This window comes from Notothenia rossii (genome assembly GCF_949606895.1).
Source record: "Notothenia rossii genome assembly, chromosome: 5".
Lineage (NCBI taxonomy): Eukaryota > Metazoa > Chordata > Actinopteri > Perciformes > Nototheniidae > Notothenia > Notothenia rossii.
The window spans coordinates 11,027,854-11,041,113 of record NC_136903.1 but is presented as its reverse complement, the minus strand read 5'-3'; the positions used below and the strand labels follow the sequence as shown (position 1 = coordinate 11,041,113).

General features: G+C 40.3%; 2 protein-coding genes across 2 annotated transcripts; one reads left to right on the top strand and one right to left on the bottom strand.

Moving 5' to 3' along the window:
• Positions 1-1,290: 1,290 nt before the first annotated feature.
• Positions 1,291-3,964, top strand: mansc4 (MANSC domain containing 4; the record flags this gene model as incomplete). Its single annotated transcript, XM_079680816.1, has 3 exons — positions 1,291-1,510; positions 1,631-1,765; positions 2,430-3,964. The coding sequence occupies 3 exons, from the start codon at positions 1,291-1,293 to the stop codon at positions 3,290-3,292; spliced, it is 1,218 nt and encodes a 405-aa protein (XP_079536942.1). The 3' UTR covers positions 3,293-3,964.
• Positions 3,965-4,102: 138 nt separating this feature from the next.
• On the bottom strand, positions 4,103-12,828 carry mrps35 (mitochondrial ribosomal protein S35). Its single transcript, XM_079680817.1, has 8 exons — positions 12,664-12,828; positions 11,623-11,678; positions 11,337-11,504; positions 9,845-9,905; positions 9,586-9,725; positions 7,088-7,197; positions 6,921-6,990; positions 4,103-4,610 (listed from the first exon to the last, which is right to left on the bottom strand). The coding sequence occupies exons 1-8, from the start codon at positions 12,794-12,796 to the stop codon at positions 4,341-4,343; spliced, it is 1,008 nt and encodes a 335-aa protein (XP_079536943.1). The 5' UTR covers positions 12,797-12,828; the 3' UTR covers positions 4,103-4,340.
• Between the last annotated feature and the right edge of the window lie 432 nt (positions 12,829-13,260).

The following is a 13,260-nucleotide window of genomic DNA, read 5'->3' as shown; positions in this document are numbered from 1 at the left end:
AGATTTTGTTGCGTTAGTGAAAAAGTACATTGATATTTGGAATGGAAGAGACCACTGCCCCCTGGTGGTGTTGAGGAGTCATTGCTAACTCGATGGAAAGGGAAACGTACTTTTCCTCTTAAATAGTTAACCAATAACATGGAATCTGCAATGGGATTCAGCTAAGTATGATCATTTAATGCAATAGTCTCCTGTCTCAGTAGGAGTATATACAAATTGAAGCCTATAACCTGAACTCGGAACATGTGCTTTCAACTCCCAGGTGTAAAGTGAGAATGTGTCCCTGCAATGGAGAGACACGCTCACAAAAGGTAAGGTAAACGGTCCAATAGGTGAAGAAATTAAAATGCCATAGATCGCAAGGTTTATTCTGATAATCCCAATTGAAATAATTCAGGTAGGTTGCTCTAATTATGGCAATCCCCTCTCAAATTGCTGAGAAAAAACAAGGTCTGTTTTCATCGAGGTCAAAGAGATGCTTACAGCCATAAGCAATATGTCCAACCCTCTCACAGAAGGTAAAAAGTCTGGCGATATGAGATTTTTGTAAGACTCAAAAGAGAGGTCGACAAAATAAGAGAAACCATTACCTGCATTCCAAATTAACAATACTGCAAACCATTGCTTTGAAAACGCATCAGAAATTAGATAAATACATGAGCTCTACAGAGATTGGAGGTTCATTTGATTTTTTACCCAGAAACAGCCTAGTATTTTAGAATTTTTGGTCAGAAATATACTTCCCATGTAATTGGTTAAAGATACAATGGACAAGAGGTCCTTAAAATGTATTTTTTTAAAAATATTTTCAAGACAACTAGTCATCTGTAAATGATCACCTGGTTATATTTATTAAATACATGTTTGATATATATTTGCTAAAATATTCGACTATTATTTAATGTGTTCCTGTTAGTGTCCAACCATATTATACCATGACATGTAAGAGTTTAAAGCTTGGCAGATTTGTTTTATTTGCCACAGTAAAGTTTTGATTGCGTTCAAAATAAAATATATAATGTTGTAGAAGGTGCCTTTTCTGTAAAAAATGAAGTCTTCTATTGCGCGACTCGGCCTCTATCTATACCGTGGTTCCTCCTGGACACCTGGGTCCCCCCCACCTCCTTCACCAGGTGCGTAGCAGTGACACACCTGCAGAGGGACTGGCTCAGGTAGATCCAGACCTCTGGTTCAACTTCATGCCTGTCATCTCCCAGCAATCAGCTCCACAGATATGTCGTTGCTGCGTCCAGATTGTAATTTAACATGGTCTGATTTACATTACGCGCAATGAATGTCACATGGGGTTTGCTGACGGTTTTGAGTCTGGCGTGCCACACCGAGTCGAGGTGCTCGCCGACCTCTTATTATAAGAACTGTTGGATCCGACGTTTTCCCGGGATTTTCATCAACATCGAGGAGTCTCAGCGGAGAGGTGCGCAGCTTCTCAAGTCCTACCAGGAGGAGACCGCGCTGAAATGCAGCCGCACCTGTTGCCTCACGAGAAACTGTGAGTAATGCTTCATAAACCACACACATTTTTAAATATTGTGACTTTTTGTTCTTTTGTAGGCTACTATGCCCGCTCCACCGATCATCTAAGCTAATTGTATTGCCTTTCCTCTGACAGTTTCCTGCAATCTGGCAATATTTCACTATGATACAACTCAAGAAAACGTGAACTGCTTCCACCTGCACTGTCCAACGCTGGAGAGCTGCATCCTCAGCCACAGAGGCAACGTTGTTCTGTACAATATCACTAAGGGTAAGTCAAGTAAAAGGTGAATACTGAAAATTCCTGTAATTTAGTCATCTTCTATTGTGGTTTGATATATTTTTCAGAATATGTCTCCTTAGTATATAGACTACAGCTACAGCCAGAGCCTATCACCTACTCTAGAAAAGTTTTCACCGCAAGACATACAAATGCTGCAATACATTGGCTAGAGCTAGACCTAATATTTATGGGAAATAAGTACATTTTCTGCAACTTCATACTATTAGACTTCTGTATTTTAGATGTTATTATTGTACATAACTCTTCATTACATTCAGAGAACACTTTAGATTATTGTGATCATGTCATGAAATAATTGTTAGCTCTGTAATTACCCTATAGTTAGAATTATTACTGCCTTTATGAGCAACCATAAAATGCTCCTGACATACTAAAGCATGAAATTGTCATCCAATATAACATTAAGTAAAGGATATGGAACCACATCTTCCACCACAGACTTAGAATGACTTCTTGTTCTGATTAAAATAATAATATTAAAATAAATGTTTATTTAAGAAAAGTAGCCTGGCTGATTTTTTTATGTTAAAAATGTTACTCACATTTTTAAAAAGCCAGTATGTTTAGTATGACATCACAAATGTAAAATACAACAAAGACAAGAGACCCAAATCTGTGTCTTGTTCCCTAGGTGCGGATCCTGACCTGTTGGTGTTTGGGAAATATTTCACCTCTAATGTCCGTGTGTTACCGCACCACTACAGTCGAGGCAACGCCTCAGAGCTGCTTCCACCTGACAAACGGCAGTTCATCCATCCACCTCCGCCCGCTGTACAGCCTCTGACTCCAGCACCCACAGATGCTCCCCCCACCACAGTAAGCAGAGCGCCCACCATCAACACCCCCACGCAGCAGAGCACCAGTGAGCCTTCTACAGCTCCCACAACTACCACTGCCCTGTCCTCCACTCCACAGACTCCTCTAGGTTCAGAGAACAATGCACAAACAACAATCCCCACCACCTCCACCTCTCCTCTTGCACCCAGCTTCACTACGCCTCTTTCACCCATCACAACAACCCCACTCATCCCTTACAATCCCAAGACCACTCCTGCCTTTTCTACCACACATGCACAGCCCTCCACACCCCCCACCACCTTCTCTCAGATGGCCACCACCCCCCCAACTTCCACGTCTCTTATGGGCAGTTTAGAGAGCAGCAAGCAATCCTCCAACGACACGAAGAGCAGCGCGGTGAGGAACCACACTGCGGGCGGTGAGGAAGACCATGGTGTCAGCGGAGAGGACACCATCGGGGGTTTGGGGTCTGGGTGGCATGTAGCGGCTCACACCCTGCTGGTTGCAGTGGCCGTCTTCATCACGGTGCTGCTGAGCTGCTGCTGCTCCATCCTGCTGGTGGTGAGCTGGAGGGGTCAGAGGAAGAGGATGGGACGGTACCGGACGTCGTGGAGAGGGAAGAGTGGCTCCATGCGTCTGATAAAGTACGTGCTGGTCAGAGAAAGCAGCGCCAAGACAACACAAAGATACAACTGACATTTCTACTTTGTTATGGCAATGTATTTAATGAAGGAATCCAGGATGAAGAGATATTTGACAATTTTACATTTGCACCGCTATTTTTCTAAAATTGTGCTGAGTTAACAGCTTTTACTTCATTTTAAACAGATAGGGATAACACTGTAGTTACTGTCCACTGATACAGAGAGGTTACAATTCCATATATGAGCTAAACAGGCAGAGATATTTAGTGTGTCTGATGAGATGACCAAATAAACAGTTGCTATGATTTTGGACTCACTTGGGACGCGATGACATTTGACAGAAGAAACTGAGCCAACGCATTTGACCGCAGGAAATTGCCTGAAGAAAGACGATATGAAAACCATTGGGCTGTCCTACATTCTGATGTACTTCAATGAGTTTAAAAGGATGTTGATGCCACACCGCAGGAACTTTGTCAAGTTGTGTAAGTGGGACTTAAGGGGGGCTTCCAAGAAAAAAGGACAACTACAATTAAATTCAGATTGTAAACAATGTGCAATGATGGGACTACTTTTTGCCTGCTGGGCTTCAGTGTTTAACCCTCCTTCAGTCCAGCACATATCCTCAGTGCGTTGGGTTACTTCCGACCTAGAAGTACCGAACCAGGGACCAAAACGCCTAAAGAAGGGCGAGGTACCTTCCAACAACCTGCTGCTGAAAGCATCCTTTCACTGGGGTGCCACTCGTCGACCTGACAGTGAGGAGAGCTGGATGTTGGGATTGGATCCGACTGAATGGGGCTTTCATTACAGAAACGCTTTAATCATCAAGCATACAAACTTCAAAGGCAGAACACTTAACAACCGCTTACATTAGGCTTTTATTTGTTGTAATAAAGACGACATCATACGCCTGATTCGACAGTATTTTGGAAAATGAATACATTAGTTGAGACCATTGATGATGTCCTTATATTGGTACAGTAATCTCGTGTTTGTGTTAATTGAACATAGATGGAATCCAAAATGACACGTTTTTTGTGGTCCCTGCTGCTTATTTTCACCATGTTCATGTAAATACATTTGTACATAAAGCTGTATTACAGGTTGAGCACTTTCTTCACGGCCTCTTTGTACTGCAGAATGGTGCTCTCGCTCTCTCCTTCATTCCTCAGCCTCGTGACAGAGTTCTTGTACTCCTGCACCTCTTTTCTTCCCAGCAGCTGCTCTCGTACTTCCTCTTCCTCTCCTTCTCCGGCCACTTTCATGCGTACCAACATGCTTAGGATGTTCTTTTGGGACGGGCTTTCTTCCCAGCTGTAGTCCTCCATGTCCGCCACGGTCTTCTCAGCCTCCCAGGCCTCGGTTTTCTGATGAATGAGAAAAATAGGACACATTATATTCACTTCAATTTGAAATGTATGTGTGTGTGTGTGTTACAGCAATTTTGACACATTACATTTTGTGTGGCTGAGTCTAGTTTGGAACACAGTAAGGCCCCAGATGTTAAATATGAGGGTCCTTGGTCACTTCTTTGATGCTCCTCTCACAGAGATAGTATTTCTCTATACGTAGTGCCCCCTCCGCTGCCCGTCTAACTGTCATCACATTCCCTTGAGAACAACACGGCCCATTGTGCGGCAGCTTAAAGCCCCGCTGCTCTGCAGGTGTTTGAGGTTAATGACCATCATTACCGCTGTACATATCTGATCCACATAACATCCCGTCTGACTACGTTCAGGCCTTAATGAGGGAGGAGAAGTAGCTTTTCGGGGATAGATCAGGAGCTTCCTTTGACAAAATGAAGGCCTACTAAACAGTAGCATTAGTCTTAGGCTATGGATTATTTTACTAATGAAGCATTCCATCAAACCAGTGATATGATAATTACTTGATCAAAGAGCAAAAGTCAATAATAAGACAGTCTCGTAAATTAAAGTGGCTTCTATTGGTTAAATGGCAACTAAAAACGTACATTTACGTTCTTATTAGTTCATGAAAAAAAAAAAACCTTACTACATTTGATTTACAAAGAGAAAGCTTAGCACTGAGTTTAAGTTTTAAGTTGTGCGTTCCAACCTTCTTCCCGATGCTGTTTTGGCTTTCATACAGTATGCTATATTAAATAATACAGAGCGTTATCAGCAGTGACACCATGTCTGAACTTGTATTCATTATCAAGTCGTTTGGTCAACAGACAGAACAACCGATTACTTGCCAAATAACATTTATATTTTTAGTTCGGGAAAACTTGTTGGGTATGGATTCAGAAACGCAGGTGGAGTGCCTCTGGAGTCTGACTCCTCTGCACACTGGAGCTGCTCGGAGCACTCAGCCCAGCGCTGGCCTGGATTAGCACAAAATAGAATTAGCAGGGTAGGTCCGTCTCCCTGAGTGGGAGATACAATCACCTCAGTGGCTGCTAACAATTGGCCTCTTTGTGGGCTAGCATTACAACCTGAACGCTACACTATGCTCACAGCTTCCACCAGCCTGCTGGACAAGCACTGTGCCTTCCATTGTGTGTCCAAAAGGGCAGCGCACGGTGTTCAGCTTCCTGGCTCGGACACCTTTCCCAACTGAGAGAATTAGTTTTTTCAAAATGTGACTAAGCCATAACGGGAATAGGTCCCGAAAGGCAAAGGTTGCACAATAAGAGAGTCATTTTCTTTTATGCATCTGGCTGCAAATTCATGATCGCTGTGCCTGAGCGGATGACCTGGCTGGCTTAGTGTGAATTAAGAGTATCAGGGTCAACACCTGATAGGGGAGTTTGTTTTCCCTTAATCTGTGGAGAAATGTCAGCGGGACAATGCTGCTGTTTGCCGTCCCTCCTGCCCATTCAAGGCTGATTCCTCCCTAATGGGTCTCTCAGATCGCAGAGCAAGATGGACAACGGCTCCCTGGTAAAAAAGCAACTTGGCCATGTCGCTTACCATATGTAAATGTCACCGGAGATACAGATAAAGGAATACAACAAATCTTTACAGGAAGGTAATCTTTGTAATATTATATTCTTACAAACTTTTTTTTTTAAAGGAACGTCTTATTCCCAAAATATATTGTAAATACTATTTTTCTTAGTCCAGACCATTATGCCAGTTTAGTGACATTTCATTAAAACTAAACTGTAAATTCAAGGCTTTACCATTGAATTCAATACAACTTTATTTATACATTTTACTGTACACATCGTTCATCCAAAAAAACATTTTAATCACAAAATAATTGTATATAATATTTTGTGCAGTTCATAGGCATACAAGTAGTCTCCCTGCTAACTATACCACTATAATCCAAATGCATTATTGTTTAGATGACAGAGGAATTTACATGTTTAGTTAAAGTAATAACTTGGCTAATGACCAATATCACATAATATATCAAGTGCAGAGCTTGAGATGGATACGCTTTTTTTCTAAATTTGACTCCTTATGTAGAAAGGAAGTTGCTTGTATAATACTTGACCGCTTATTTCCTATTTCCTTCTTTATCCGGATTATTGCAGTCTTATGTGTGCAAAAACTAAACCTTTAAAAAGGGCACACGCACTGAAAGGAGAGAAGGTTAACAGTTCAAGTGAGAGACGGATGTATCTGCACGATGTCATCTTTAGTAAGCACAGAAATGGGTAAGGGGACGGAGCAAAGTAGAGAAAAAAGAGAATATGTTCTGCTCACCCAAGACTCGTGGTAAAGGACAGTTAGCAGGTACATGGCATACTCATGATTCTGCTTCCTCAGTGGGCAGCTGGTGGAGGGAGGGAGGAAAAGACAAAAAGAAGTGAATTATTAAATGTCTTGACAACTTTATTTAGTATTATGAACCCTAAAGAAGGGGTGTTTACCGCTCAGCTGTGATGGAGAGGATATCGGTGTCCTTGCAGTATCTGTCTCGAACTAGATTGAGCATTTTCTTGCGGGCATGGTCATCCAGATTTAAACTGGACAGTTTTACCTGCGATGGCAACGAGATAAGTGGATTATTACTAGAGAAACAGTTACGGTACGTCCACACAGCAGCGTTAAAAAAAATCTTCCAACGCTTCTGCCCCTTCACTTTGAATGGGGTGACGTCACTTTGCCTCACTTTTCGCCGAACTGCATTGTGGGAAGCAAAGCGGAGATTTCCAGGCATCTCAGGCTTCAAAAGTTTTTTTTTCTGAATTGTTTTGGTCGAATGTGAGAGATTGGTTGTTATTTAAATTAACAAATATTCCGGCCTTCAAAATATATCACATTTTATATTATATTGATAATTTGGACTCTCCCATATCTGATTTGGTAAATATAATTATTATTTTGGGTAAATGGAGAGGAGGCAAGCCCTCCTTTCCCTTATTCATAAATGAGTTCAAGTCCTTTTTTATGTCCCTTAGGAAAATACAATCTTGTAACATGTCTATAAAGATTTGCAATGACATTTCCAAATGGTTATTATTGTAAGTAAGCTTAAAGCCTCTTAAATGTTTTTGTGCCTTTATGCTTTTTTTCTCTCCCCCTGGCTCTTATTGGATGTATTATTTATGTTTTTTTGTCTTATTGTGAATGAATGTCTTGCACTTATGTTGATAAGTTGTTGATATCCTCACCGAGCTTTTGTATGTTTTTAAAAAGTTCAATAAAACATTTATAAAAAAAAAAAAGGCTTCAAAAGTTGAGCAATGTTCAACTTTTGAATCTTCTGAAGCTTTCGGTGGAAGCGTCAGCCAATCAAATCATATGCCAGTACAAGCTCTAGCCAATCAAACCGCTGCTTGTGTGTCAGGGGCGGGAGATTCATGTGATTGGTTGTTGGTCGAGCTTCGGACACGCCCGCCGGCAAGCTTTTTCCTAAGCCGCTGTGTGGACGTACCGTTAGAGCACTTGTTTTGTAAGCTTTGTGATGTAAAGAGAAATAAACTAAGAATACGATTAGGGGCAGATGTGATTTCATGATGTACTATACCTCCGGTCTGAAACTCTATACCGTAGACATAATAAAACCACAATCCAGACTATTTGTATTTAAGCTACATGGAGTTTTGACTGTGTTGATTAAAAGCACTATACAGATGAAATCCCAGCTTTAACACTCAAAGAAACCCTTAAGTCCCTCTCACAATGGATGAAGGAAAATCTGAGATTATTTCATGATTGATTTTTTTCCGTAGCTTTGATTTAGAATAATTTGTATGAAGCAACAAAACTTCATCTAAAAGACAACTGTTGACATGTCTATTCTGAAAGATGTTCTTTCCAACAATTCCACAGAAGAACATTTTACTGCTTACGTTTAAAAACTGAAGGAGTTTTTGTGAAGCTGAAACTGTGTGAGATTTGCCCTCTGATCTATTTGTTTTGCCTAATCCACCTGGATTAATGTCTGAATAATTCCTAGCATGCTGATATAATCTAAGGCGGCGTGTCAGTGGAGCAGATGGCTGGTGATTACTGCTGGAGAAAAAATCCACCTAGAAAATGACAGATTTGTCACAGGCAGTTTTGATTGCTATGAGTCTGTGTTATCAAGCTTGATTTCATGTTTTAGAGCTGAGAGGAGGGAAAGATGTTTTGCAGAACGCTAAAATAAAACCCAAAACAGAATAGAAAGAATACATTTTATTTGGCTGTCCCGCCACCAAACAGAAAATAGTGTTTTGATCTGTTCTTCCATATTCTAAGATCCTGTTAAACTTTAAAACATAAAGCTTACACCTACACACGAAGGTAATGTGATGATAATATAAAAAATATTAGCTACATTACGCCAAGGATCTACTTTTTGTTGACCATCCCTAAATGTATATGCCATTGCTAAATGTGTTATATCGAATTTTAACTGGCCAGCCTATGTTTAATTTGTTTACTTCTTGTTCATTCTTTAGTATATTCATAAGGTTGAGTATTAGTTTCATGGCTTATGGTGGTTATGTGTTTACATGTATGTTTCTCGAGGCAGATTGCACATGGCTGGATTAGTGGTAGCGGGGATTAAGAGAAATATTAAAATGTCCCAACATATATGTCAGTGATGTATGTTTTGTTGACAAACCCATTCGCAAGGATGTTAAACTAACACAACAGCTTGAGCACATGTTGAATATGCTTTTATGGTTATAATCTCTGCCGACTTGATGGCATAATTTCTTAGGTTTTAGGTCAATGGACAAAGAGCGTCTCCCTAGATAAATCATGATGTCAGCTGGTGATTATGCATCGCTGTAAATCTCTAATCTCATTTTTCATGTCAGGCTTCTGTGCACATGACTTTCTATACATCTGTGAACTGCAGTTCATCAGGTAGAGCTGAGGTCAGAACATATTTATAGAAACGTTAAAGGATTGGAAAAGCAGGGGGACTCACTCTGAGATGAACAACCCGAGCGGAGGGGTTTCTGAGGGAGGGGGCTGCGGACATGTAGTCTGTGCTCTCCACTTTGACGGGGAAGTGCTCGTCACATTTGGCGTCAGTGCCCAAGGCAGAGGGCCACTCTGTACAGAAGGCTGACAGCAGAGAAAAGGAATATTAAAAACACTGACTCAGCTTATATATGTATTAAAGTCAATATTATGTGCTGCTACACATCACAACAAAATAAAACAATAATTCAAATTTAAATTACATTTCATAGCTTCACAATGTTTCCTGATGGCCACCGGTGTCAAATGCAGAAAATTTGGAATCTGAAAGAAATGAGAAAGACATAGAAAGGTTTAAAATTCACAGCTATTCATACAAACAACAACATAAAAAAAGGTCCTGCAGTAATAATATATTCATTTAGAAAGTGGAAAGCAAAATTCAGACAAACAGCTTTCATAACTACAAATTGATGATTTAAGAATAGATTAGATTTCAGAATAAACTGGTGTTTAATTTCACAGAACACAAAGAGGAAAACTAAACTAAATTGAGATCAAATTGAAATGTGTATAGATCATACAACTAGCATGTTTAGACAAACGAGAAACATACACGTTTTAATTTTTTTTTAAAAACATTTAAAGCGTCAAAAACCAAGAGCAGTTAAGCCCTCTTGGCAGAGCAAAATAATGAAATCAATATCGTTAGGCTGGGGGCAGTGATCCAGCTGTGGGGTGGGGTGAGGGAGGGGGGGGGGGGGGGGGGGGGGTGTAGTGGATCTGCTGTGGCTGCAGTCCAGATGGAGCAGCTGGTGTCTGGTCACAGCAGCTCAGTAATCCGGGGACAGAAACAGAGCCGCAGGTCAGAGCAAAAAGTGCTCCAATACTCCTGCTAGGCTGCAATTAACTCTTCATAATGAATACCAGGAAGTAAATGCCAAGGTAAACAGAAACAGCCCACTGTCAAGTGTGTGTGGACAGATTGAGCCTGTAGCAGATTTTAATCTTATTCAACTCGTGCAAAAATAACCCTACAACTTAATTCTGGGCCCAATATTCGAAAACTGCAAAAATGTATCCTTGTGCCGTGTGGATACATGTTGTTAATGAGGTCTGAGCTTATTCTAAATGGTTACTTGATTTGATGATTAAAAAAGAAAACTACATCGTGAATGCAATTAGGACTGTAATATTCTCAACCAAACATAGACTAACACAATGACATACTTCATATAACTTATTAAAATCCACACAGACTGCACAAACACACCAGAATGCCTTTCCCAATTGTCAGTGATGTAAAACCCAACATTAAAATGCACTTAATAATTGACAATGACATCTCAAAATAGATGTTAGAATGCCTTTGGACAAAAACCCAACTAAATGTCATCCAACTGATAAGGTCTGGATCGTGGGAGACACACTTGGACTAAATGAGAACCATCAAAAGTAAATGTAATTTAACTTGCTGGTACAGCTTGGATAAAGCGTTTATTACTATCTTTCAACCCGGTGGCTATCGTAAAGTATTATGCAAATGCTTTAATTGTCTACTCAAAGGATATACATTAGAAATTCACTCCTTGGTCATTTGATTAGTTTCTACTTTAGTATAAGGGAGACATGTCTATCAGCGGTGGTTGGGATGGGTGGTGGTAGAGAGTCTCATGTTTCTCTCATGTTCTATATGAAAACATGTTTATTTTTGCTTCAATAAAAGTGTCTTTAAAAAGATAAAAGAGGTCCAACCTTGATCAGTTCCAAGTTGCCCTTCTTCCCTGGAGGGACGCCTCCCTTCGTGGGGTAGCCCATCCTCACCGGCAGCGGGACGGCGCTCGGTCTGAAGGGGGTGGCTGTGGGATAAACAGACGTCCAGTCCTGATCCACCAACATCTTAACTGTCCTGGGCTCCCCTTGCTGATACGAAAACACAAAGGGAGGCTTTACAACAGAAGATCTGTGACCGTTTATTGCAGATTAATGATGATACGTGTCAAATATGTGAACCTTCATCTTGGAAAAGATGCAGACTTACAGTCCTCCTGTTTCTTTTGGTGATTCCTTTACGTTGACCGCCTCTATCAGAGTGACCTGAAATATAAAATATTTCCAGTTAAGACACAAATAAACTTCATTGATTGATTGAAATACTACATTTGGTAACAGCAATGCGTTTCATGCTGCTAACACTGTTATATTTATTTATAGTGTTTACTTTATTTTGTATTACTTGTATTTCAACATTGCACTTACTTCAGGATACCATGTACGTAAGGTGTATGTGAAAGGTGTATTTCATAGTATGATGTACATTGAAACTGTTTTATTTATCATTATGATCTTTTGCTGTAAAGAGCCACAAAAGTGTGTTTGTTAATTTGCAAATAGATTTTTTGATATACAGAAAAATAATAGCCAACCATTATGTAATTACGCAGTTTTTCAAAGAAACATACCTAAAATCCCCAAGATCCCCCCCAGCTTTTAAATGGTGAGCATGTGCAGCCTTTTATGAAAGAACATTGAATTTGCTTGTTTTGTGAAGGTAGACCAAACAAACATTAGGGATTAAGATTTAAATCAACAAGAATAGCACATCAGCAGATTAACTAATATCCAACATAACTTAACTGCAGGAAGCACTAGTAAACAGCCTAATAGTATTACAGTTATTTTAGATTTATATCCCGTTTCTAGAGCATGCTTCTGTCTTTTTACTTATTTTAAGTATGATTACTGAGGGTGGGTAGATAATGTTTGGAAGATAGGATGTCATCTTGTTACTGCCAATATGAATAGACACAGGAGCCAACACAAACACCCCTTGAACTAACTCCAACATGGATGTATAAAGCCTCAATACATATCAAATTACACAATTGACAAATATGGTTGTCCGTGATTACAGCTGATGAGTCTAATTTAAAGTTAAGACACTGACTGCTAATATAAATGTACTGTCAAAGGACATGGGGACAATAACTTGGCCTTGGTTAGTTAACAGCACCCATGCATTAGCTAGGCGTGCAGCACGAATGAGTGTGTATGTCTCTCAGCAGCGACAGAAAAAACTCACCTTTATTTCCTCCTCCAGTGTGTGTAGACACACCGGTCGCGTATGTGGCTCTGCTCAGTGATTTCTGGAGTCCAACACCAGAAACATGAATTCGACCTAGGGACAGAAATGCCTTACTTGTGTGAGATGCCATGTTTTCCCAATGACTACGGCGTGCAGTGAGGGACCAAGAAGGCGAATTGCGAAACGTTATCACGGTGCAGAGCTAGTTTTCAGCGCCTCTTACAGGTGAGCATAGGTATGGAATAACAGCTCGTAATTTATAATGGGACTTCATCCGGCCCTGTTATAATTTATTTCAAATATAAATCAGTATTTTTGTTGAAATGAATGAAAGTCACTGTTTTCCATCCGTATTTACACGAGTACTTTATTTTATTTTAGGCTGCAACCGTGCAAGTGTGACAGATGCTGCTTTTTGTGGTGCGTTCAAAGAAGCTTGAAAATGTAACCTCATTATTTCCGAAGGAGCAAGGCTCACGTTTATCCCTAAACTTCGTGCAAACCCACCCACGTTAACGCAAGAGTCAGAGGCATATGCATGACTGATTTCCTGTTAGATATATATAAAAAGGGTTGAACACAATTAAAATGTTT